Consider the following 27008-nt stretch of genomic DNA (forward strand, 5'->3'; position numbering starts at 1 on the left):
CCCTCCACTCCCAGAGGAGCCCTAGTTCTCACCAAGCTGCATTTCCACTTTCTAACACAGGCCTGGCACCATTCAATCAGTGTTGGTTGAATAAAAGATACATCAGTGTTCACCACATTATATCAGTGATGGCTCCTTTCTAACAGGTATTAATCACAGAGGGCAGGGTCAACTGGTCAAGGGGATAAGGTACTGTGTCAGGCTCCCATTTTGCATGATCTCACTCCATCCTTGCCATGGGGACAGCATTGGCTTCACGATCTCTGTTGCATAGGGCACAAAGCTGAGGCTTAGCAATGGTTAAGCACAGGGCCAACATTGAGTACATAAGGGGACTTAAAGTATTGCTCAGGAATTTCTGGTACCAAACACCATAACCAGGTTGCAATCACCAAATAGCTTCTGGAAAGACTTTTTTTCCAGTCCCAGTTCTGTCTATAAAATACAGGGTCAGACCTGGGGATTTTATACACCCATTTAGTACTGATATACCTGACTCAGGGGTCAGACCCTGAAGTAGGCTAAGAAGTATATAAATCAAAGGCCAAAACATACTGAGCTCTTCTTTTCTGCTAGGCACCTTGAGTGTTTTACATGTGTTGACTCTGTCCCTATATCCATGGCACAGGTGCTTCATACAAATTTTATAGATGAGAAAACTGATCTAAGGTTATAGGGCTAGGAGGTGGCTGAGCTAAGATTTGAACCCATGCAGTCAGGGTCCAGAGTCAGTGAACCATTATCCTACAGCTACTGTTCAATCAAGAACCCTAGTGGGAGAAGCATTAACACAAATCCTTCAGAGGATATTGGTTTGTGGCTCTTGCACAGTGGCTCTGGTTCAAGAGCCCATCTCCAGTTGCACTTAGGTAAAGTTTCCACTGCAAACATTGACTTGAAAAGCTCACCAACATAAATCTCAAGACAGCTTAATGCTAACGAATGGTGTGGCTATCCTACTCCAAGTAGGCAAATCAAACTGTTGTTTAAAACCCTCTATCAATCCCAGACATAGAGCCCCTGTGCTCACCCTGTTCATGCTGTGGGTCTGAAATTTCGTACTTTAGACTTGCTGAATATTCAAGGGTAAAAGAGAGACAGAGAATAGACATCCAATGATAGAAATATTTGTGCAAGCCCAAACCATGGTCCAGTTCAACTTCTCGTGATCACATACTAACTGGATCCTTTGTTCCCTAATTTCTAAACTCAGACCACCTATGCCTCATATGCTTTCTTTTCCTGAGATACAAATGAGAAGGGAAAAACAAAAACACAAAGTAAGCCTGAGACTATACTCCGTGGTAGAGCACTTGCCTAGGATGCATGAGGTCCTGGGTTCGATCCCCAGCATTGCAGAATCAAACACACACACACACACACACACACACACACACACACACACACACAAACAAACCAGCAATTGATTTCATGTAGGTCACCTTATGTAAGAAGCTGTGGGTATGCAAAATCAAAAGCACAGCTTAGTGGAAAATCTCTAAAAACCCCACATATCTCCAAACCCCCTCAAAAATCCTTTTCAAAAACATGAGGACAGAGACATCTCCTTGACCCCACTAAAAATTTATTCCAATTTTAGGGAGGTTTTTTTTGTATTTTAAAATCTCAGACTCTAAAATGAAGTTACTGAAAAATGTATCAATGAAAACAGGTAAATAATAAACAGCAAAGCCAATATTGATAAACAAATGGCTTGGGGCAAGGCACTTGACACTCTGAATCCCCCTGAGCACCTGGCTAAGGAGTCACCATTCATCATTAGGAAAACCTCTTTCTTGGGAGTCACCATGACAACGTCTTTCTTGCTTTCTCCCATGGTCTACCAGAGGCTCCAATAAGCCAGCTTTTCACCCTCTCTCGAAGTTTTCTCTCCTTGAGGATTCAGAGGGCAAAGCTTCTGGATTTCTAACTTGTCTGCCAGCATTTTTTCCTTCTGTAGTCTGGAGAATGACGCCTCATGCTTGCTAGGCAAGGGCTCTACCACCAAGTTACCTGTGGGCCCTCTGCTGCATTTTAAATGCTGCTATAGCTGAGCATATCCCAGCCCCAACTGGAACTAGCCCAGCCCATAGTATGCTGCTTATTCACACTTTTATACATTTACATTTGTGGGGGGCAGCCTGGAAGCCCTTCTATTGAGCTAATTCTTTTCTTTTATTATTATTAGTTGTTCAAAACATTACAAAGCTCTTAACATATCATATTTCATACATTTGATTCAAGTGGGTTATGAACTCCCATTTTTACCCTAAATACAGATTGCAGAATCACATCGGTTACACATCCACGTTTTTACATACTGCCATACTAGTGTCTGTTGTATTCTGTTGCCTTTCCTATCCCCTACTATCCCCCCTCCCCTCCCCTCTCCTCCCATCTTCTCTCTCTACCCCATCTACTGTAATTCATTTCTCTCCCTTGTTTTTCCCCCCTTTCCCCTCACTTCCTCTTGTATGTAATTTTGTATAACAATGAGGGTCTCCTTCCATTTCCATGCAATTTCCCTTCTCTCTCCCTTCCCCTCCCACCTCTCATCCCTGTTTAATGTTAATCTTCTTCTCATGCTCTTCCTCCCTGCTCTGTTCTTAGTTGCTCTCCTTATTATTTATATTTTTTTTTCCCAAAACTCACCAGAAGCACTGTCTCCTAAGCAGCCTTCCCTGGCCCTCCTCAGACCCTAAAGGTTTTCAGTGCTCCTGCTTTGTATTCCCCATGACTTTTGTTAGTATCCTTAGACTTCACCACTTGTCTCCACAGTCAGTCTCTAAGCTCCTCAAAGGTGGGGGTGGTATTCTATATCTTTCTTGTAAATCCAATGCCTATTTGGCAGGTAGGCAAGTTTTCAGTTATTGTTTGCCCATCTGCGCTCACGTTTTTTTTTTGTTTTGTTGGTTTTTTTTTTTTTTGTATCAGGGATTGAACTCCAGGGCACTCAACCACTGAGCCACATCCCCAGCCCTGTTCTTTTGTGTTTTGTTTAGAGACAGGGTCTCACGAGTTTCTTAGCACTTTGCTGTTGCTGAGGCTAGCTTTGAACTTGGGATCCTTCTGCCTCAGCCTCCAGAGTTGCTGGGATTACGGGCGTGTGCCACTGGGCCTGTCCCCCGCTTGTTAACATGCACCACATCAGCCACTGTGTCCTAGACCCATTCATCATGACAATGGTGGCCATGCCTTTGCTTCTAGATCTTTCTGCCACTCATCTGTTTTGGCAGAGTTCTACTTGGGTTCCCGAAATCACCTGGCAATCGACTGTTGTATTGTTATAGGAAGAAAGGCTTTACTATCCTTTCTGAAAACTGAGATTTTTTTATAAGATCATAATTTTTGTTATTTCTTAGTGGCTCATTATAAAAATGTAGAGTTCTAGCCACTATGTTACATTAAAGGTTGCTCTGAACATACAGTTCTTGCAGAAGAGAATCAGGAACCAAGCAACTCTAAGACTTATTGGACTCATTACCAACCCTTCAGGTGTGCATGGCTTTTTTTTCCCCCCATTTCAAAAGGTATATGCCTGCAGGGAATGCCATTCCTCCTTGATCATTTGGTGGGGAAAACAGCAGGAAGACCAGCAACCCTCAGTAATGAGCACTGCAGGGCCAGCCTGGGGAACCTATGGCTGTTGTTGGTAAAATGCCTCCTCACAGGGTTGTTCTTCATATCAGAGATAGGACGTGCTGAAGTGAGAATTGTTTGTTTTAATCTGAAGACAACAGATCCCACTTGCTCTAATTTGGCTTAATGAAGTAGCTGTATACAGTGATGATATCAGCTTACATATGGTATTGATTCAGTAGACATTGCACAGTTATGGAACAGCATATGCTTTCTCTCACATATTCTTTGGTCTTTTGCTGTTTTATTCTTTACCTGTTTTCATTGATACATATTTCAATAGGCTCATTTTAGACTCTTGGATTTAAGCATACAAAAAAATTTTTTTTGGCATAAAGGTGTTTTAGTGGAGTCAAGCAGATGAATCTCTCCATGGCTTCTCTTCCCCAGACCCCTGCACTTGTCTGGGTTCCAGCCTTCTCTTCCTACCTGGGGCAGGTAAACTCTCACTTGGCTTCTGACTGGACCCTTCAAATGCACGTCAAATTCTCATGGGCATTAATTATTCCCGGAAAATGCAATCCCATCTATTCATCCTCGTGCTTTAAACCTGTCCTCAACTTCCACCGCCTAGAAAACAAACTCCACACCAAAAATTCCTCACATATACCCCAACCTACCTTTCTATCACCTTTTGCTCCAAATATGATGTGGAGGGTATTTTATGATGTACAGTAAATCTTTGGGGACTTAGTCTTGTTTCCTTAACTTATTTAATTCTCCTACCTTGATAATTATATGTGCCCTGCTTTAAATTAATAACATGGAATTTCTTCTAACATTCTGCAATTTAAATCCACTCTCTCAGACTACTTGGTGCCATCATTATTCTGAATTAGTGGCTCTTTTCCTGAAAAGAAATAATTACCTCCTATATAAGCAGAAGTACAATGCGCATTGCCAAAAATTGCATTGGTTGTGAGCCAAGAGAGGAGTTTCTTTAGATTAGGATTTCAAAACAGTCTTCTGGGAGTTTATACAATCTTGTTCTTTGGAGGTCTCAAAGACCAGTTGCAAAGGTTGCAGACAAACTAGGAAGAGGTAAAGACTCAGCTGCCCAAGTAGGAAACCTCAATATCTGACTTAGGCATCTTTTTTTCACTGACTTCAAGTAGGCATACTTGCTGCCACCAGATTCCAAAAATACCTTGGAGATCAGGGTTTCTCAACCACAGTATGATCGACACTTGGGGCTGGATAACTCTCAGTTGTGGAAGCCATCCTGAGGATATTTAGAGGCCAGTAGCATCCCTGGCCTCTATTTTTAGATATAAAAATTATCTCCCCGGAGTCATGACAATCAAAAACTTCTCCAAACATTGCCAAGTTTCTCCTTTGTGTGTGTGTGTGTGTGTGTGTGTGTGTGTGTGTTGGGGAGGAGGGACAGTTGTCCATCGTTGAGAATCATTGCCATAGGTCCACAGCCTTGAAGGTCAGCATCATTTCTCTGAAACTGTATTTTTCTTCTTAATGATAAAAATCAAAATGCCCTTGACCACATAAAATGAAAACCACACCAACAATGACATGCACTTTCTGTGAAGATGCTGAAAGGATAGTTTCTGACAAGTATCCAAACATTTATTGCTGCCTTTGCAAAGAACGAAACAGAAAATGACATGTACACCCACAGAACACATTTGTTTCTCGCTCCAATAAACAGGAAAGCACCCTGAAAATACACATCTTCCCTACCCTCCATAGCATACAGGGTCTCACTAATCGGTCAATACTTAACCCTGGAAAAGTCACTTGCTGAGCCACTACCTGAGCTGGATGCTGGGGACACTGGGTTCTGGGTGCTACTTTCAGACAGGGAAAAACTCAGGAATACAAACAAGGTCACAGAACAGGTGCGATTTAATTTCAAGGTCCATTAGCAACCCAAAGGGGGAAATTACACTTTCTGAGGCAAGCCCGGAACTCAGCAGGGGCATTTTTCATTTCCAAGTTCCAAATGGTAAGAATAATAATCGTGGTTGTTTTTAGGAACAGCACCCAAGTTCAAATACACTGTGCTTCGATCCCAAACACTGAAAACATGACGTATAGCAAATAACGTTGAAAAATGCAGGGCTGCCTGACATTCAGCTTGAGCCAAATATCAGAAAACAATCACTTGAGTTGAATCTGTACATCCGATTTTATGATCTTGTTTCCCAAATGATCTTGTAATCCTACATGGTCACACAAAGCAGATGCTATTGGTGCATCTTGTTTTTTGTTTTTTTGTTTTTTTTTTTTTAAGCAAAGAGTGAATGTTCGCCAGTAATTCAGCTGTTAAACAACAGCAACAAGTTATAGATAGCATAAAAGTAAATAAATATACATGCCCCTGAAGAAGACCCCATGGCATTCTAATCCTCCAAAATATTACAACCTAGAGTTGTAACTCTCACATTCTATGAAGGCTCTGCCCCACAGAATTGTCTCTGCAACACACAGTCATGACAAACAAGGCAGTCGTACTTAGGTCTGAGATGCCAAGCCCTGCTCTCAGGAGGATCCTCATAAATATGAACAGAAAAGGGAATCACAGGGAAAAAGTCCTCCGGCATAATCCAGTCCATGTGAGCAGTATCAGCCGAGTACCTTCAATAGGTAAGCTTTGGACACACCAGCGAAGGCAGAACTCACAGCAACCAGACATGCTCTCGTCCTCAAAAGGTGAGCAGTTTCATTAGCAGGTATCTATGTGCTTTTGCCTTCATGCCCTATCAGGTACATGGCAAAGAACTACAGAGCCTATTCTGTTCCCTCCAAGGCATCATTTAAGATCATGAAATGTAAGGTAGATAGGTTGTTCTAGAAACCAAAGCATCACTCTGCAAGTAGTAGACTTTTAAAAAAAAATTTTTTTTTAATTGTGATGCTGAGGATTGAACTCAGATCACTAGGCAAGTGCTCTGCCACTGAGCCTCACCCCACCTCCATGAAAGTAGATAATTTTGACAAGGGTACATTCCAACCCTTTCAGAGACTAAATGTGGGTAAATTAATTTACCATATGATGAGCAGAAGAGATTTTTAAAAAATCTACTTTTTCATTTCTTTGATTCCCCTTTGCCTTCCACAAAAATCAACTGAGCTCACAAATGCAGTTCAATTTGATTCTTGATTTTAATAAAGTTCATTTCTACCTAAATTTCTCTTGGGGCACATTGACTTTTACATAATAAAAAAGCCCAAGGGTGATATATTTGGAAAGAAAAGTCATCCTGGATAAAAGCCACATAGAAGACAGCTAAACAGAACAAGGACACACACGTACGCGTGAGTGCGCTCGCGTGCGGGTGCGCACACACACACACACACACACACACACACATACACACACACAGCTGTCCCTTTAAAGGAAATAAATTTAGGGAGCCCTTCTTCAACTGCTATGGTACCCAATTTAGAAACGTTTTATAGTCAACCAGAAGATATATCAGCAAGCAATAAGACACAACAGTAAGCAATCAGCAACATCAGTGAGCAATAAGACACCAGAGTAAGCAGTAAAGACACACCAGAGAGAACATTTCTGAGCAATTACCACATGTCTTCATGCAGGAGAGGAGAAAGAAAAACTTCACTCAACTCAGATTGGAACCCTGCAAAAAATGAACTCTCTCGCAGCTCAGGAGCCATTGCTGGGATGACAAGCGGCCTCTGAGGACCCACAGTATGGCCATGACCAGAGAACGGGCAGGAAAGCAACAAGAAACTGCTCAAAAATGAGGACTATAGACTTCAGTCCTTGTCCTTCTTTTTGGCATCCTGATCTCTAGGCATGGACGATAAAAAAAAAAAATTCATATTGGTTAACTGACAAGATGTAAAGGACTCTCCCACCTCTGGAAATAGAGGAGTATACCTAACACATTCTCTAGACAATGTGCCAGAATATGCAAGTATTCTGTTTTCCTAATGGACCAATAAAAATCATAAAAGTATGGAGAGTGTCCCTGGCACACAGGAAAGATGCAAAGCATGAGAATGAGGTTAATTATTAAAGGCTCAACTCTAACTTTGCCCCTATTTCCCAAAAAGGAAAAGGTAACAAAACACTCTAGTTCTTTAAATATCAAAAAACAGCATTGGTGGCACATTCAGAGGCCCTCCACAGAGCCAATGACTTAGTGAACATGCTCAAGAGATACTTCTTAGCTGAATTATACTCAGTTCAACACACAGGGCTAATAACCCATCTTAAAGAAGTGGCCCCAAAGGCCCTTCCCAAGTTATTCCTGGAGGTCACTTATGATCCTGTGCTCTGAGACTAGAAACCCTGGTGGAAAACTCTTTCTCTCCGAGACTGGCACTCAGAATTAAAGCCCACAGCTGGAGAGAGAATTATAGCAGATATGTTGACATGAGCCCTGAAACTGAAGGACGGAGGCAGGAGGGGAGGGAGGCAGCAAAATTAAAAGCCAGCATACCACCCCCACCTCCAATATCAGATCATGCAGAGCTGTGGTGGAATCAGATGGGCCCTTTCCAAAAGCATCATCTACTAGGGATGGGCATGGGGGAGTGGGACTGGAGAGGCATGGCTCCCATTTATTAATAAGCAGCTTAACACAGTGGGAGGTTTTCTTGTCTAATTACAGAAACTGTGGGAAACTGCAGGGAAGACGGGATTTATGGCCTAGATGACACCGCCTCTGTGTTGTAATTAAAAGTTATTTTTAATACTTTGGTTGGATACTTTGGATTATTAGAAATATATTTTGCAATTTAAAATTTGCTAAGGGGCAAAGAATATAACAAAAAGGTAATACAACCAGCCTGAATAACATGAAACGATTAAATGTTTTGACACTGGGAGGTAGACAAGAAAAGAATCTCTCCTTAGTTTAGACTGAATTTTTATAAGGAAGAGAAAAGAAAAAAAAAAGCCACAGAGTATATGAAAGTAGGTTTTTCACATTTCAAAAGTATCCTGGCTACTTACTTTATCTCCTAACCAGAGTTAAGGTCACCTGCCAGAAGTATAGATAGCTCTTTTCACAACCAATCATCCGAATCACCTAACCCAAATCCTCCAGCTCTTCCCTTTGTCCTGGGTCCCTAGGAAATAGTAGTCACCCTAACAAGCAGTCCTGGCTCAGGTATGAAGAACCAAGGGCCATCCTCAGGGCAGGGTTGTGGAAGGATGGGTCCAACATGGCATGCTATGGACAATAACATGCCACCTACCCATTTGGGTTTCCTTTTTAACCCTTTTCTCTTCTCTCATCCAAGATTTCAACTTCAAGAAGGGACCAGACAAAAATGCATCCCAGGGATAAATGCATGGTAGTGTCCACAAGGCTACAGAACCTGGTCAGAATTAGGCCATCTGTCTCCGAAAGGTCACTTCCAGAATTTCTACTGTTCCATGTACAAATAGGGCCTTTTCTGCAATGGCAGCTCTACTTGAGCAACAGGGAGGAAAGAATATATTATGCATAAGAGACTTTTGAAATTATCGGATGAGAGGGGAACAGGAAGGAACTCTGACTGGCATGAGCTTCCCAGATAATCTCTCTATTTCATTTAATCTGTGCTATGAATCTTCTCATTAGACGTCAATTTCAGGAGCTCATTAGGTGCGAATGTGTCAGAGAAACCACCGGATATTACACATGACAATGAGGTCATAAAAGCATTCTGGCATCTGTTATTGAAAAATAAATTTCAGCTTATCTTCACAATAGCCATACCAAGTTTAAGGAATTCATATAATATCAACAGGAACCTTGATGCTCCTTTATTCTTCCCTCTTCCAAAGCAGGTTTCAATCGCAAGTTGGGGCATGGGACAGACATTCTTACCTGCTACATTAATTTTCTCAAGGGCTACCAAGCTGGGAACAGCTGTGGTGGAGTTGGTCGAGTTTGTTCCTGTGCCATTGATAACGAGATTGTCCACCTTCGACTCTAGCTTGCCAATACGCTGCAAAATGTTGTCCAATAATACAGCAAGAGTTTTCTTCAGGTCTGAAAAAGGAAATGCAGAATTTTTTTTTTTAAATTCTGTACCTATTCACTCACCCATAACAGAGGACAAAACTTTGTAAATGTGGTCTGGGGATATAACTCAGTGGTAAAGCACCGGCCCAGAATGTGTAAGGTTCTGAGTTTGACCTCTAGCACTGAAAACAAAAAACAAAATGCTCAAATGTTTCTGAAAAAATGTTTCTGCAAAAACCCTGTCCTAATAACCCACATCTTAAAGATGACAGCAGCCACCATCAATCAGCCCAGACCTATGAAACAAATCAGTCTGCTACAGAATGTGTTTTGTGGCAAGAAGTAATATAAAATTATTTCCAGCTACTAGGTCCAAAGAGAAAAATCTATGCTGGGGATATTCTCTCGTGGCACTGACATTTTATTGATGAGTGGAGTCTGTTTCTTATCCATCTGACTCTGTTAAAAAGCAGTGACCTTCCTTCTGGATGAACTATAGGAATACTGTCTTCATCCCCATACAAGTGTTACCAAGTTTGTATGCAACATACTCCACAGGGGAGGGGAAAAAAAGGCAATGAACCTAGACCCTGTCTTCTGGAAACCATCAAAGAAAGATATACTGACTTGTATGTGTCTGAAAGGCAGATGGACAAGAGTCATCCATGTGAACAGAATCCAGACCTGCTTATGAACTGGGAGTGGGCCAGGGGAAAAATGCCCAGTGTGGACAGCAGGACACAGAAGAGCCCTGAATTAAGACAAATGGGAAGTGTCACCTTCCATTCTTCAGAGAACAGAGCAAAGCACGCCTCTGAACAGGTGCTCTGATCTGCCCAGGAGCAGAACCCACACCTGGTCCGTTCCCCCACCTAAACCACAGCCAATGGACCTCAGCCAAGCTGCATGCAGGCCAAGAGAGAAACTCATTAGAATGGAAACCCAGACGTGTAATTAACATGGAAGTTTGTGTTGTTAATGGTTTAAAGATAGGCTCACTTAAGCAGACTGAAAACTAAACAGAAACAAAATCTGTATCTTTATCCTGAAAGTTGTTCTATTCTCAAAGTCTGGTTCTTGGCATAATTCCATCCCAGTGCTAAATATTAAACTTCTTCATGGTGATAAAGTCCATAGCAGCTTCTTTGATCTTTCACTCCAATAAATATTTGAAACTCATTTTACTACTGTTCAATGCATATTTTACCTATAGGTATTATAAATTTTCCCCCCATAGGTTTTAATATTTTAACATCTTCAAAAACCTTTCTGGTTGTCCCTGAAGAGCTAGCCAATTCTTAGAGATAATGAAAAGCCCAGTCTGAAGCAAGCCTTTGACAATTCAAACAAGGAACCCAGAGGCAGCTTCACTATCTGGCCCACACAAACACAGGAGATAATCACAACTCTGCCTTGATGGCCTCAGGGCCAGATAATAGGAAACTAGAGATTTCTGCTGCACCCCAGAGCCCACCAAGATTATTAAAATTAGCCAAACCTAATCTCTTCACCCTGCTCCACCTTCCCTTCTCAAGGAAACCTTAATAAACGCAAGCGACTAACCCACCCCTCATTCATATCCTCACTCCTCTCTTGGCCCACAACCCAGCATCTTTCCTGCATGACCTTGAATGATGTGCCCTGCTGCCAGTCTCCAGGACCTCTGAATATAATATACTTTGTTTCCTGTTCCTCCCCAGTGCCCTTCTTGTGTCTACACCTACCAGCCAAAATATAGAACAATTATGCAACACACAAAGGCCAGCAGGGAGCAATGGTGACTGCAGCACCAAAGGTTGGAGGGGAATTAATGCTGGTCACATACCAAGCACACAGGTAAGCAACCCTGTTTGATCCTCACGGCCTCCCCCTGAGGTCAGTATAATTCCACTGTACAGATGAGAAAACTGAAGTTTGGAGACAGTTCAAGTATGAAGTTCAGAGTCTTTCCCCTATCCCATAGTGGTAAAGGGCCCAGAATTCCTGGGCTCACGTTTTGGTTCTCCATTCCTGTTCCTTTAGCACTGTTTTGCTGGCAAGAACAGGTTTGGTTTCATAATGAGCACTCAAGGAGGCCTGGGGGTGTAGCTTAGTGGTAGGTCCCGAGTTTGATCTCAGAACCACCAAAAGAAGAAGTAAAGGCAGAAAAAAAAAAAAAAACCACCAAGCATTAATTTGTTAATGTTTACCAAATGCCAAGTAATGCCTGGCACATAATTACCAAGGCAAAACTCCCTATTACCTGTATAAATAAAATAAAAATTCCCTCTGGAACATGCTCTCATCCTTCCTAAAGAAGTCTCTCCTTGGGTGATGCAAAGCTTTGTTACTTAATCCGAAGGGTCATGAGATCATGCTCCTCCCTGGCTATAGCATGACTCAGTGCGTCCCTGGCACGTCATTAGCTGGCATGGATGGTGGGAGTCAGTCACCTGCTCTGCTCTGTAGCTGTGTTGAATGCATTAACTGGCTCTCCTGAGTTCTGGAGATTACTGGAGGCTAGCCATGCAGACAGGGACAATTGTGCCACTGAGAGGTGGCTAAGCTCAGCAGAAGCAAACACTCCTCAGATGCAGGATATCAATCTCCCCATCTCCAAACTCTGCCTGGAGCCTGTATCACCAGTCAACTAGAACCGGTGTTAAAACAGCATTTAACTGTTACTAGCAACTGTTGTTAACCAGACACTGAAGCCCAGGTCCCCCCTCAGGCATGGGCTAACCCTGTGTCTCTCAACCTCAGCATGACTGACACCATGGGCCACATCAGTCATTGATATGGGGACTGTCCTGTGCATTGTAGGAGCTTCGGCAGCTTTACTACTTCTACCAACTAATTGACAGTAGCAATTCCCCAGTTATGACAACCAAAGGTGCCTCCCGACATTGTCAAATATCTCCTGGTGTGGGGAACAAAATGGCCCCATTTGAGAATTGCCGAACTGCGAATATCCCCCAACCCTTGTTTTCTCCACTGTCCCCCTGTGCTGTTATCAAGAGAGAAGTGTGTGTGTGTGTGTGTGTGTGTGTGTTGGGGTGAGGGTGGGGGCTGGGAGGTGGGCAGGATATGCACCAGGGATGCAAGAGTGAGAAACTACTCAGAACCTGCACGAGGTGTCACTTCCAGGCACCAGAGGCACCACTGCAAACATCAGGGCAAGCAGCAAGGACGAAGGTCTGCCTCCCCCAGAGAGCCAATCAAAGATGAGCCAGTGCAGATGAGCTCCCAAGGGCTGGTGACCATTGGGAACCATGTTAGAAGACAACAGGACAACTGGACAATCTCCAACCAATACTTACAGGTGAGAGTCACTGGAGCAACACAGTTGCATTAACACCCAGCAAGATATTCTCCCTCAATTCTCGAACCGCAGTCCCCTGGGAAATGAGACCTACTACCTTACTGATTACTGCCTGCCACTGATTGACCGACAGTGACTGTGACAGAAAGTAATAAAGAAATCAATGAGGAGGAGGATGTTGATGCTCATCCTCACAACTACCGCCCCAACACCACCACCACTTAGAGTTCTGTGAGCCAGTCTCTCTGCGCTGAGCACTGTACACAAATAAACTCATTTAATTCTGTCAAGACCTAGGAGGAACTCATGGTTATTCCCATCCCCATTAGACAAGTCAGTCACAGCACAGAGAAGCTAAGTAATTTTCCCCAGGTTATTGGGGTCCTAGGATGGAAATAGTCTGGTTCCTGAACAAATGGTTTTTGTCTACCATGTTGCCTTGTAAGGATCACCATGGACCTGTCAGCAGGAGTCTCTGAACCCTCCCTTTGGGATTCTATCACTGTTACACCTTCAAGATTTGGTGATACCAATGTCCTGTGGCAACTCCATCCTCCTGACAGAGTCTCTGATGTTCAGCTGGAGACCCCCCAAAAAAAAATTAATATATATATAATATTTATACATATTATATATCTCCCTTTCCACAGCTACTGCCTTAAAGTGAGGAAGAACTACTGAGTGGCCAAAAACATTGGACTCTCTAGGTACTTTCCCTGGGTAAACACATTTTCTCTCCCAACATGAGAGAAAAAAAAGAGTTCATTTTCAAGTCAACTAGCAATCTGAGTTACTATTTCAAAGTACTCCAAGATTAAAGACATTGTTAATGAGAAACACAAAGATAAAGATGACACCAAGCCTATCTGGCATCTTTACTCACTAAGCACAGTGCCAGGTATATTATGGTACTCAATAAATATGCTTTGTAAAAGTGAAGGGGTGAATGAACAAGGAGACAAACTATGTCCTCCCACAAATAAAGACAAAACTATCTTTCCAGATGATGAAGTTATTTCTCACCTTTGTATTTTACAGTTCAACCTGCAAAAACTGTTACTAGCTTTATTTTGATTTTAAACAGAATATTTTTTGTTTAGTCTTAATGATAACCTGTTTATACAATAAGACTATACACCAAAAAATAATTTCTACTGAGTTTAATAAGACAATGAGGGTGAAAATATCCCTCCAAATTCTAGTATAATATTTCATATTTATCATTGTGTTTTATAGTTATTATAGCAGTAAAATGTGCCCTCAGCAGGATTATAATTTTCAGTCACTAATGAGCTTTTAAAATTTTGTTTGTGTTTCAAAGCCTTAGCAATAAAAATTTAATCCTGACATTACTACTGCAATTTTGTGTTCCTAGAACTCATTGTACATGATAAAGATGAGATCAAAGTAGTTGAACCCACTTAAAATGCCCCTTTGGGGAAAGGAGGCTTTAGTTCCCGCCATGCCTGAAGTTCCTTGATAAATGGTGAGATCAATTAGATTGCATTAGAACAGGTGCTCTGTCAGCGTCTGTAAGTTTTCATTCCCAGGAAACCAGGACACTAGGGATACAGAGGGCTGTGAGTTGCTGGCTCAGCCTTGACCAGGACAGCCATGAAGATATCTCTACCAGCCACATGTAGAATCCAAGGAGGCAGAATCTCAGAAGAAAAGGGAACCTTGCTGGTAGATTGGAGTTATCGACCTATCCACTAAAGCCGAGACTGGGTGGTAAAACATGATTTTTTCCACCCTCGAGTCCATTGATATGGTAGAAATCACCAAGAAAACCTTGGTGTAGTCCACCCCATTTGCCCTGAGAAATGCTTCCACAAGAGTGGTCCTCAGCCTTGCCAATTCTCATCTTCCAAAGCACTACATCACAATCCACAGACGCCACCTGTCAAGGGTTGTAAGGAAAGGCTAGATTGATGTGTGCTTCAAAGGTGTGGCCACCACAATTTCATGGCACAAAACCAATGATGCAATGAACAAGGACTTAACATCTGAGCTGACAAAAATAATTCACATCTGTGCTCACTCCTAACTCAAATCCCTCTTCACCACGGCTGCCCTGGGAGACAGAGTGTGAAAAACAGAACCACAGAGCAGCTTCAGTTGCTGCTCTGGAGAAACTGGCAAAGACAGCAAAGACAGGGCGTTGATGAGAAAGGAAGGTGCTAATGAAAAAAGAATTAACCTCAACCTCTTATTTCCATTGACTGCCAGGCATGTCAAGTTTCATCAATTATATGTTTCTAAATTAATTTTAAAGTGATCTTTCCACAGAAAGATAATACTGTTACAGAAATGACCAAAAATACAGTCCATTCGTTATGTACAAGGACATTCAAAGCAGTGCCATTTACAAAAGAAAACAGTGTTATTTACTACAAATAAGAACTGGAAACTACTCAGGCACACAACAAAAAAGATCAAATTATATTATGTCACCCATTCATAAGGTAGAATAAACCACTAGATTGTAAACTCAGGGAAGGCAGACGTCTGTCTTGTCATTTCTGTTTATGGACAATAACCATAAAGGCCAGGAGCTCAATAAATATTTATTGAGTAGATGGACAAACTAGGGAAAAATGAACATTCATCAAATTACCTAGTTGCATGAGGATATATAACAAAGATAAGCATTCAAAGGTGTATATAAAATATGATTTTTTTAAAAGTACCCATATATATACATATACATGCATATGCACACGTAGAGACTATCTGCATTAAAAAGAGTGTGGGCATTGGAGAGAATTCTAAATTTTATTAGCAGTTAAGATCTGGGTTTGGGGCTAAGGAGTATTTGTTTTTGTATTCTTTTTTATGCTTCCTCACATGCTCTCAATTTATATAAAAACTCTACTTTCAAAGTGACATTGGTTAGGAAATTCTATTTTAAACATGCAGATGGCCTAGTGCATTCTACCCTTGAGAATTCAAGGAAGCTGGCCACAAGTGCCCTAATGGCAGGTAAGACCACACCCCCAGAAACAGCTCAATAAACTCACTGACTACTCTCATTTGAATGTGCCAGTTACCCTGCTGTGGGCACAAGTTGGAGCCTGCACTTGGAAGTTATAGAGCTATCACACCAAAGTGAAAGTGCAGCTCAGATGCTCAAATTCCTTGACCATGGCTCTAGATGTGAATGCTATTTCTTAGGTGCCACAGGGGTGTCATATAGTGTTCCAGGGAACTTTCTAAACTGCAGAGTCTCAGAAAAAGAGCAAACATAAGGCTGTCAGTGCTTATGGAATCTGTAAATAACCAGAACAGAGTTCCTGGACTGTTCTCTGCCTTTTCCTAATACCTCACCAGTTGCATGGAATAAGACCAATACATTCTGGTTCTTGTTTTGTAAGAGATTAGGGCTCACAAATGCTGTGAAGTCAAGGCCATTGTCACCCCAGGGCCCCAACATGACTGCCTAACCATGTTGTCCCTTGCATTCTGCTCTTTCTCACACCCCTTATCAGACACAGTACCACCAACACTGCCCTCTAAGATTCAAAGATGAGCTTGACCACACCCAGCTTATCAAAGGAAAACCTTCTCTTTGAACATGCTAATGACATTCACGTATTATTTGGGATGTAGGTGGCAAGCCTCCTTTCCCCTGCAGCAGATTATGATTTCCTCCCATTCTAGTTCCGCCCATCCCTGCCAATGCTAAGGACAGCTACATACAAAGATCCCTGAAGCTCTGTGTTTAAACCCTGCACGCTGGCAGCTTTGGATGGATGTTAATAGATGTAGGTACCTCCAGGCTGGGGGTGGCAACAACTCACTCACAGCAACAAATGCCTTTTACTGATCTTTCATGGTCAGCTGTGATCCCTAAAGTCCTGTGAGGGAAGTGATAATACATCCACCACTTCACAGAAGGGGAAGAAGACTTTAAAAAGATCAGGGTCTTGCTCATACATCTAGTGTGGAGTGAGCTCCTCCTGCTCCACCACACATGGAAACAGCCTCTAACCACCTTCCAGAATAAATACTGGTTCCCATGTCAGGATCACACATAATAACTACTTGGAGCCTCCTGGATGTGGAGTCCACAGGGAATTTCTCCCATTTCCTGCTTCACTGAAAACATTCCTGTTAATTCTCAAATCAGTCCCAGCTGTACCCATACCACACAGATAGGGTCCTGAGGGTGGGGGTGGTGACCCTATTCATCATGGTCCCTACTATGTGCCAGGCATGATGGGCAAAGCATGGGGCACAGTAGGGGATAACACAGACCAAAGGCCCTGCTCCTTGGGGGCTTGGGTCCTCCACGGGGAAGAGAGATGATGGCACAGATGCTATGTGCGGCTCATGGCTTGAGGGTCAGGCAGAGACACGACCGTGGGACAGGCCTCCTGTGAAAGAAGTCAGGCAGCTTCCTCCATAACAGAGAACAGGAGAAGAAAAAGAAAGATGGAGGGAAGAAAATGCACAGACTGGGACATGGGGAAAATGCTTAGCCACACCCAGATGGCCTTGTGGTCCCAGGCTGATGTGAAAAGGGCCAGCGCTTCCCTAGATACCAGCTGGTTCTGATCCAAAAAGGGAACCCTGAGTCAGTAGGGAAGAGAGCTTCGGTCATGAGGTAAAGGGAGGACTCTCTGAGCCTGAGATGCAAATGCCACACACGTGCACACCCAGACTTGAAGTGGTGGCATGGCATGAAAGAAAAGGTTTGGGGGATGGGAACGGAAGGGTGGACCCCATCTTCCAACCTGACTCCTGTCTTAAACACTCCAGAGGTTTCCTCAGACCTCAGGCTGGGCTGGGCTGGGCTGGGCACGCTTGTGAACTTGGCCTGGCTTGGATGGGAAAGTGGAATGAGCTGATCTCTGTCACAGCATGGCTGGAAAAGCCTCAGCCCCAAGACACCCGTTTTTAGGTCACAAGCTTTCTAAAGCAGAAAGCCTTTTCTGTAATCACACCAACCACAACAAGGAGGCCTCCTCAGACAGCACCAACCAGCTTGGCTCATTTTCTCCCCAACCAGTTTCACTCCCAGAACAGTGCCATTTTCCCTCCAGGGAGGGAATTTCTGCCTTGGCAATGGTGGTTTTCCATAATACCCAACAAAAGTCCCAGAGTTCCCAGAACGGTGCCTCAATCCTATTTGTAGCAACAGAGACAACAGAGACAAAAAAAAAAAAAAAAAAAAGTAAATGAAAACAAAACAAAACCCCTTCCAGGCTTGCATCTTTCATGAAATCATACAAACTCTTTCCTCCCCTCCTTTTTTCATAGGAGAGGTGGAAACACTGGTTAAAGCTCTCGTCAGTCTTGGAACATCATCTAGGTCTGCAACTCAGGGCAGCGGCTACCCTCTGGCAGCCTTAAATGGGACCAGCATCTTAGACATAAGCTCCCAGGCCACTGAGGGCCACTGCAAGCCCAAAGCAGTTACCTCTCCACTGCTCCCTGTAACCAAAGCCCTTTGCTGGTTCCCCTCTCTCCCACCACCATATGCCTCCTTACAAAAATGGAGAAATTCATTCCTTCCTTGTTACCTTTGTTCCTCCCACAGACATGGCTGTTGTTATGATTTAGATAAGAAGTGTCCCACAAAAGCTCATGTGAGACAATGCAAGAAAATTTAGAGGTGGAGTGATTGGGTTATGAGAGCCTTAACCTAACCAGTGCATTCATCCGCAATAGGGATTAACTGGGTGGTAACTGAAGGCTGGTAGGGTGTGGCCCCAGGTCACTGGGGGTGTGCCTTTGGGGTTTATATTTTGTCTCTGGAGAGCAGAGCTCTCTCTGCTTCCTTGTTGCCACATTCTGAGCTGCTTTTCCTCTGCCTTGATGTGCTGCTCCACCTTGGGCCCAGAGCAACGGAATGAGCCATCTAGGAACTGAGACCTCTGAAACCCTGAGCACCAAAGAAACTTTCCCTCTTCTAATCATTTTGGTCTGGTCTTTTGGTCACAGTGATGAAAAAGCTGATTAAAACAGCAGTGGTCAGAGTCAGAGGGTGAGGCCAAGGCCTGGTCCACCCATGAGAACCTCCATCTCCACTGCCTCTCCCACCCTCTCACCCATCACACTGAGACCCACAGCCTGCAGGGCCCTGTGCACACTGCCCACTTCTCAGACCTCACCACCTCCCATGTTGCTCCTTACTCACTTTGGCCAGATGCTGCAACTTCCATTTCTCCCTTGAATGCGTGTGACAGCCTCAGGGTCTGGTACAGCTGTCCCAGATGCTCTGCCTCAACCTCTCTCTTCCAACCCCACACCTGGCTGTTCCTTTTGTCATTCAGGTTAAAAGACACCTTTCAAGAGGGGCCTTCTCTGACCTTCCAAGCCCCTTGGATACTTTTAAAAATTACATTCCTTCTTTGTTACTTTCCCCTAGGAATTTACTACTATCTGACATTCTCTTATTATTTTTTTCTCTCCAAAGAAAACAACCACATCCATGAGAGCAGGAACATCATCCATCTTTTTCCCACTGTAGGAGTAGAACCTAGACAGCACTTGGCATACACCAGCCAACAGAGACATTACCCCAGTGCCAGGCTTCAAGGATAAGAGCCAGGAGAAAGGAAAAGTCTAGGCCTAAGCAGCTCAGAAAATGAGGAGAAAAGCAGAAGGCAAGAAAGGGCAGGCTACAAAGTCTGGAGGGCAAGAAGGAGCCAGGCAAGTGTGATGTGGTGGGAGTGGCAGAGAGAAGCTGAATGGCTATGGAATGTTAGTCCAGCTACTGACCTTCCCAGGACAGTGCCCCAGTGTCCAGAGAAGCCAGCAGGTGAGACATGGCAGAGTTAACAACGAGTAGTTGAACCACAAGGGGGAATCTCACACCCACCTGGCCTCAGGTTTCCATTACTGTTCCCAAGAGAACCAAAGTGGACCAGGTCTGCCATTTTAGATAAGAGGGGATCACTGGGGATCAGAATTTGGGTCAGGTCATTAGAAACAGAGATCAATTCACCTCAGAAACAAAAACGGCATTGACTGGGGCAAGTGGCACCATTTGTGCCACAATTCCCATGATGTCCTGATAGGCATGGCCCCAGCGATGCTGGACAAAGAGATGCAGACGAGGCTGTACTGCAGAGCTCTGGCTTCACATGTGGTTGGGAGACAAAAGCCAACACACCTCTTTCTGAACTGACAGAGAAATGCCCTCCGCACCCCAGGAATGAATGCTCTTGACCGTGCCACACAGTCTGCCAGGAGAACTTCCAGATGGCACTTTTGAATTCCTAAGTCCCAACAAAGTCCAGAAGTTTCTTTTCAAATTAGCAGAACCAGAATTGGTGGAGAGTAGGTTAGGAGCTACACTTTGACACTTCTACAGATGTTCCTCCCCCTGCAATGGGGTTATATCCTAATAAATCCATAAGTTGAGAACAACATTAGTTGAAAATGCATTTAATACACCTAACCTATCAAACATCACAGCTTAGCCTAGCCTCCCTAAGCAAAATCATCAAACACAAATCCTATTTTACAATAATGTGTTGAATATTTCATGTAGTTTATTCAATACTGCACTGAAAGTAAAAGAATAGTTTACGTGTATGCTTTTGCATCGTCAGAAAGTGGAACAATTTTAAGTTGGAGGCCATCTGTGTTACTGTTTGAGTACAACTCAAACTAACAGCACTAGCAGGCACATGCCAGGCTGCTGACACGCAGCACCTTGTACAAGCAACACAGTCCCTGGTGAGAGAGGTACTGGTACATCACTTTAGAAGTAGTTTGTGCCTGTAGGGCCCAAACTATGCAGACAGGATGTGGCAAAGTCATACTGTCTAGCTCCCCAACTCACCATAATAACTGCTGTGATTCTTGACCTGTCACTCAGAAACAGTGTTTCCAGAGGGCAGAGGAACACTGCTTTGGATGTGCTCCTAATGAAGGGGATCCAAACACACACAGGGATGAGAAACACTTAGAAAATACACATACATACATACATCTCTCTCTCTCTCTCTCTCTCTCTCTCTCTCTCTCTCTCTCTCACTCACACACACACACACACACACACACACACACCCTACAAGATAAGAAGACTCACCCAAAGACTATCTAGGTTGGGACCGACAAGTCGTTTTGATAAAGGATCCGACAATCAATATTTTAGGTTGTGCAGGCTCGGTGGCAACTAATACATAAACAAATGGGCATGGCTGTATTCTAATAAACTTTATTGATAAAAACTGGTAGCAAGGAGGAGTTGGGCCACAGGCCATAGGTTGCTGACTCTGCCTTAGACCACCAGGGTCCTGGGAAACCATTGAGTCTATGAGTAACACGACCAGATGAATGTTAAGAATGACCTATGGTGATTACTGAACGATGGATTCAAAATATATAAGATGTTTTGCGAAATAAATACTGGTATTACTGTGTTTATCTTATATTGAATTTGTTATAAACAAATGCTAGTGGCTATGTTCCAATAAAACTCTATTTGCACAAGTAAGCAGCAGTCTGAACTTGGTCCATAGATCAAACTTGGTGGCCAAACTGAAATAACAAAAAATAGTTATCTGGGCTATAGCGCAGTTGGTAGAGTACTTGTCTTACATGCACAAGGCCCTGGGTTCAATCCCCAGAAACACACACACACACACACACACACACAGAGTTATCTGCTTGAGAACATCTGTAAGAAGATGGTGTCAGATTCTGCTTGCTGTTTCTACTCTTGGAGCAATGATTCTCCAAAGTAGCAGAGAGGGGAGCCATTATTCCCTCACACTGAAGCCATGTTTTATTGTTAAATCCAGGGAGGTGCTACTGGCATCTATTGCTAAAATCTTATCTTGCATGAACAACCTCCCACAATAAAGACACATCTAGCCCTAGGGCCCAATAACAACAGATGAGAAAGCCTTATATTAGCAGGATCTCACCACACAGGGATCCCAAATACCTCTAGCACAAACACACTTCAGTCCAATTAAATTCCAGAAACTCAGCTGCAAAGACCACTTTGATATATCAGGTTCATCTGATGAAAGAACACTAGCAATGTGAGTTAGACTTGCTGATGAGGCCTATCTGACTCTCTTCTGTTTTTGAGAACAAGATGAATAACTTCACGAAGATTCATCTATAAAAGGACCAGGTTGGAATAAATAATTCCTTTAGCTTCTGAGAGATACAAATTCCTATGATTGTAAGCATGCAAGGTGGTTGAAATTCTAACAAACTACTTTGCTCTCTTTGGTAACTTTTTAGAAAGAATAATCTCTCTGTAGGGCTGAAAAGCTAAGACCAGATCATTGTGCTTTACAGTATAGAGGAAGCCTTCCCTCTGTTTGTTTCTTGGGTGCTGCTAAACATCTCAAACAAAAAAAAGTCAACCAGTGAAATTGAAAGTCTGTAAGTGTACCACTTACATAGCTTCTTCCTGTCCATGTAAAAGGTTTGACAGACTGAGATAAACAGGAGGAGGAAATTGCTACACTTACTCTCCTTTTCTCCCAAAGGTGGAACAAGGAGCATATAAACCAAAAAAATTGGAAACAGCATCGCCACCTGTTACATCATCCACATTGGCAACACCAATGGTGCCTGTCTGTTCTTTTTGTTTTTCCTCTAGTGTGACTTATACTATTCTGAGAAACTACCCAATTTTCCAGTGTGGGCTCTCAAAGTGGAGCCTCATTTTTTTTTTAATTCAGAAAACACATGTATAAATATGTGTGTGTATGTGCGTGTGTGTGTGTGTGTGTGTGTAGACATAAACTGAAATGTTAATTGTGGATATGGCCTGAAGAGGTCCACTGATGTGTGATCTCTTACTTTCTCTATTTTTCTTTTGTCTACAATTCAGCATAAATTTTACTGAAAGAAAAGATATCCTATATTTGTATATATATTTTTTACTCTATATTATCTCAAAAAAGTATCTGAGGTGCCTAAAAATAAGCAACAGGTACAAAAAGATTTCTCTCAAAGTGAGACAAGAGCAAGAAACAAGAGCAGTCAAATCTGAAAAGGGCAAAAAGAAAAGCTATTAGCTATTAGCCCTCACATAAGCTCCCATGTCCTGCACACTGCCCGGACACACACACACACACACACACACACACACACACACACACACACACACACATTTGGCTCTAAGCTTGGTGACATTCACAAAAAACACTCTTCCCCACCCTCCTCACCCCACTTCACCTCATCCCCACCATCCCTAATTAAGTTTTGTGTAGGGACAGATAATGTGTTTTTCAGCGTTCCATGAAAACACTCCCATTTGAGATCAGGCAGTCCAGAAATGTGTTGATGGAGGAGGATCCAGCTGTAAACATGACCCAGAGTGCTGCCTGTACTGACCATCGCTGGGGTGGGGGGGGGGTATCTGTGTGCACAGGAGCTTGCCATCTCCCAAAAGGCATTGCTTTACCTGTCTAAAAGTGTCCCCGTGTATGTGATTCATTACCCAAGAAGCGACAGTAATGAATAATCAATGGCAAGTTCAAGTCTAGGAGCCTCCAGGATTCTTTCACTGGCTCCCGGCCAAACTCCCGCCATCCCCCCACCATCCCTAGCACAGCACTTACCATAAGCTGTCATGACACCAGCGTATGGTCCATCTACCACATTCCTGTTTTCTTCTGCCAGTGCCTTGATGTACCTTTTGCTGAGGTCCAGGATTTGCTCCCGCAGCACAGAGCTGCTTTCAGGCTGAGTTCGCTGTTGGATGGTAAAATGCAGAAGCATCATACCCCAAATGAAGCCAAAAGTCACCAGGAAAAAGCCCAGCTTCTGAGAGGACAACTTCCAGGGAGTAAAAAGAGCCATTGCTCTCTGGCAACTTCACCTGCCCTTGGCTCTCAACACATAGAAGGTGGACTCAAGTTCATGGTGTAGGTTGTGTCTGCAAGTCTGCGGGTCTCACTCGGGCTCCTGGGTCAGCCGATTTCCTTTCCTTGCTTCCATTCTGCTGTGAAGGAGGACGACAGTTAGCAAAGTGGCCGTGGTAAAGCGTAGCAAAACAAGCCAGAAGTCATGATTTCACTCGGATAGCTCAACATCAAATGTCAACTTCCTTTTTTTTTTTTTTCTTTATTTGCTGGTTCGGCACCTTAATTTATGATTTGGCATGTGTAAGCTGAGAGGGGAAATCTAGTGAGACAACAAGAAGCTGTACAAACACGGCCGGGGAAGTGTGTCTGAGTGAGTTAACAGGTGTAGTGGGGCTGCTCCTATCTGGACCAAGGTCAAAACAGGAAGCTTGCTTTGCAAGGTGGGGAAGAGATAGAAGGATATTTTACTGCATATCAGCAAAAACCTAAGCAGAGGATAGAGTCATACCATGGGGTACTTTGTGTGTCTGTAACTTGAGCTCACAAAGTCACTATTATGTGCTTTGGACAAGGATTAGTGCATGCAGCTGAAGAGGTCAGCAAGAAAGTGGATGTCCTCTCAAGGGTAGGCAACAAGGAAGTGAGAGAGAACCCCCATCTTATTTAACCATGCCTGGCTTTCACTATCAGTGTTTAAAGATGAGATAATTCTCTTAGCACAGAGAGAGCCAGAGGTACAGTCACTGATCTTTCTGTGCCAGCTTTTTTTTTTTTTTTTTTTTGCAGTGCTTGCTATCGAACCCAGAAACCCAGCATGCAAGGCCTGTGCTCCAACACTGAGCTCCACCCCCACCTTAGTTCTAGCTATCTTAAACGAAAACCGATTTTCATTTGTTCACTGGTACACTGTGAAACACAGGAAACACAAAGTACCAGGCTGTCTGCTTTTCTGTGGTTCTCACTTTCACTCCTATCCTGTAGCAAAGTGAAAAGTTAAAGGACAGAGTTTCATAAACTAAGGTGGTCGATCCCATGTGATACCAGCACATGATGCGCCAAAGTTCTTAATCAGGGCTTCTCAGCAAGGGGGACCTGACCATAGACTGCAAAGGGGTTACCAGTATTCCAGTTTATCTGCTGCCTTTTCTGCTAGAGACCTAGGTTCAGGAACCAGCCAGTTGACAAAAGTGCCACTCGAGGAGAGGCTAAGCAATGATCTCCTACAAGGGACTAACCCAGGATGTATTGCAGAGTGCAAATGTTTTGGGTCAAAGGGATCTTCTTTGCAAGCAGCCTAAGAGAACATGATAGCAGGATCTTGGAGCAATTAGATTACAGAGTGTGTAATTCAGTGGATCTCTGTTGGTCTGTCTCTTAAGGCCTTCCCCTCACCTGTCAACAGGTACTTCTACTAATAACATTAAATAATAAATAAGTTCTAGCTGTATCCCAGATATTGTGTTAAATGCTGCTTTGTACCTTAGCTTGTTGGATGCTCATAAAAGTTCTAGTAAGTATTAATATTACCATCTCCCATTTATGAGAAACAAATTAGATGAGAAAATAAAGTTACAGGAGATTGCTGAGCAATAATCAATCAGCTAGGTGGCAGAGGAGAGATAACCTAAGGAAGCCCTGGGATCAGTAAACTTGCATCCAGCTGCCCCTCCCTTTCCCATTCCCCCAACAGCTTATCTGTATAAGGCTCAGGATGTACATGCTTACAGGAATATGGAAAGTAACAAAGAAGAATACATATGCAGACCCTATGTAGCACAAAGTCTAAAATATTTGCCTTTCTGGCCCTTAACAGAAAAGGTATGTTAACCTCTGAATTCTAGGGTAGCAGTTCTCAAAGTGATCCCTGAACTCACCAGTGAGAAATGCATATTCTCCAGCCCTACCCCAGACCTACTGAATCAGCAACTCTGGAGGCCTAGAGCCTTGCATCAACAAACCCACAGGGCGATCCTGATGCATGCTCAATTTCAGAATCCCTAATCCACACAGTCAGATTCCAGGTGCATGCCTTACATCACTGTGTTATGCCATCACCAGGCCAATGTGATTAGTGTGATTAGGCTCAAATCCCATCTTGAGCTACTTTAAAACATAAGCTCCTGTACCCTACACACCTGCTGTTCTGCTCATCACCATGAACCCGATGCATCCTTCAGGCAGCTCCTCCTCTTCCCTCAAGCTGCTCCTTCCACCTGGCCATCTTGCTTCACTGTGTCACGCTGCCAATCCAAATCCAGCCTGCTCTCCAAGCCCCCCCTGTCTCAGCCCACGTTCCCCACTGCTCTAGCCTACAGTGTTCCCTTCTTGGTCTGAAATCTAAAACACTTGTCTGGCTACTTTGGATTGTTTACCAGTTTCTGAGTGGGTACTATAGATTGCAACTTCAATGCACCCCAAAGGTTCATATGTTGAAGGTTTGGTCCCCAGTCGGTGGTGCTATTGAGAGATGGTAGAACCTTTAGTAAGAGGGATCTAGTGAAAGGAAGTGGGTCATTGGGAGTGTGGCCTTGAAGGGGATATTAGGACCCCAACCAATATCCAAGAGCCCTCCTTGGCCACATGCTTTCCATGATGTTTTTCTATAGGAGAAAAAAGTAAAGGACCAGCCAATCATGGACTCAAACCTCCTAAACTGTAAGCTAAAATAGTCTTTCCTCCTTACAAGTTGATCATCTCAGATATTTTTTCACAATGATGCAAAGCTAACACAGTGAGATACCATGACATTGTTTGGGAGAGCGCCTCTCCCCTCCACCACCACCAGCCCTACAATACACAGATGCTTCCCCACTTAGGCTGGGTTTACATCCTAACAAACACAGCCTACATTGAAATTATGAAGTTGAAAATGTATTTAACACACCTAACCTAGTGAACTCAGTTTGATCTGGCCCATCTGAATTATACTTGGAACAATTACATTAGCATCCAATAGGGCAAAAGCATCTAATGCAAATCCTACTTGATAATAAAATGTTCCACAAATCCTAAGTCAAACTATTCCAATTCAGGGACCATCTGTGCATACCTTCTCAGAGAAAGGCAAAGCACAATAAAATATCTGTTGAATAAACAAACTTATCATGGGGCACCATGGCACTGTATTCTGCCCTACTAAGCAATGACCAGCTGAACAGCATCTTCCCTTTCTTTCTTTCTGCCATGTGTTCTACCAATACACACACATGGAGTACCTGTTTCCCTCGGGCCCTTTTGACTGAACAGGGAGCCAGTTAGAACTTCTGCCCTAAGGAGGCTAGAGTGGTTAAAGCACTCCACTAACTGGGCACTGCTCCGACTTCCTCAGGAAGTGAC

The 27008-nt window shown here is 43.3% G+C and overlaps 1 protein-coding gene across 1 annotated transcript in view; it reads right to left on the reverse strand.

The window, feature by feature from the left end:
* Mgat5 (alpha-1,6-mannosylglycoprotein 6-beta-N-acetylglucosaminyltransferase) overlaps positions 1-27008 on the reverse strand; it is a 331078-nt gene that overhangs the window by 183679 nt on the left and 120391 nt on the right. Inside the window, exons 3-4 of the mRNA XM_077798161.1 lie at positions 23427-23809; positions 9444-9608 (exon numbers count right to left, since the gene is read on the reverse strand). Coding sequence (XP_077654287.1) covers positions 9444-9608; positions 23427-23667 — 406 coding nt within the window. The 5' untranslated portion in view covers positions 23668-23809. The remainder of the gene's footprint in view (positions 1-9443; positions 9609-23426; positions 23810-27008) is intronic.

Source organism: Urocitellus parryii, chromosome 1, assembly GCF_045843805.1.
Source record: "Urocitellus parryii isolate mUroPar1 chromosome 1, mUroPar1.hap1, whole genome shotgun sequence".
Lineage (NCBI taxonomy): Eukaryota > Metazoa > Chordata > Mammalia > Rodentia > Sciuridae > Urocitellus > Urocitellus parryii.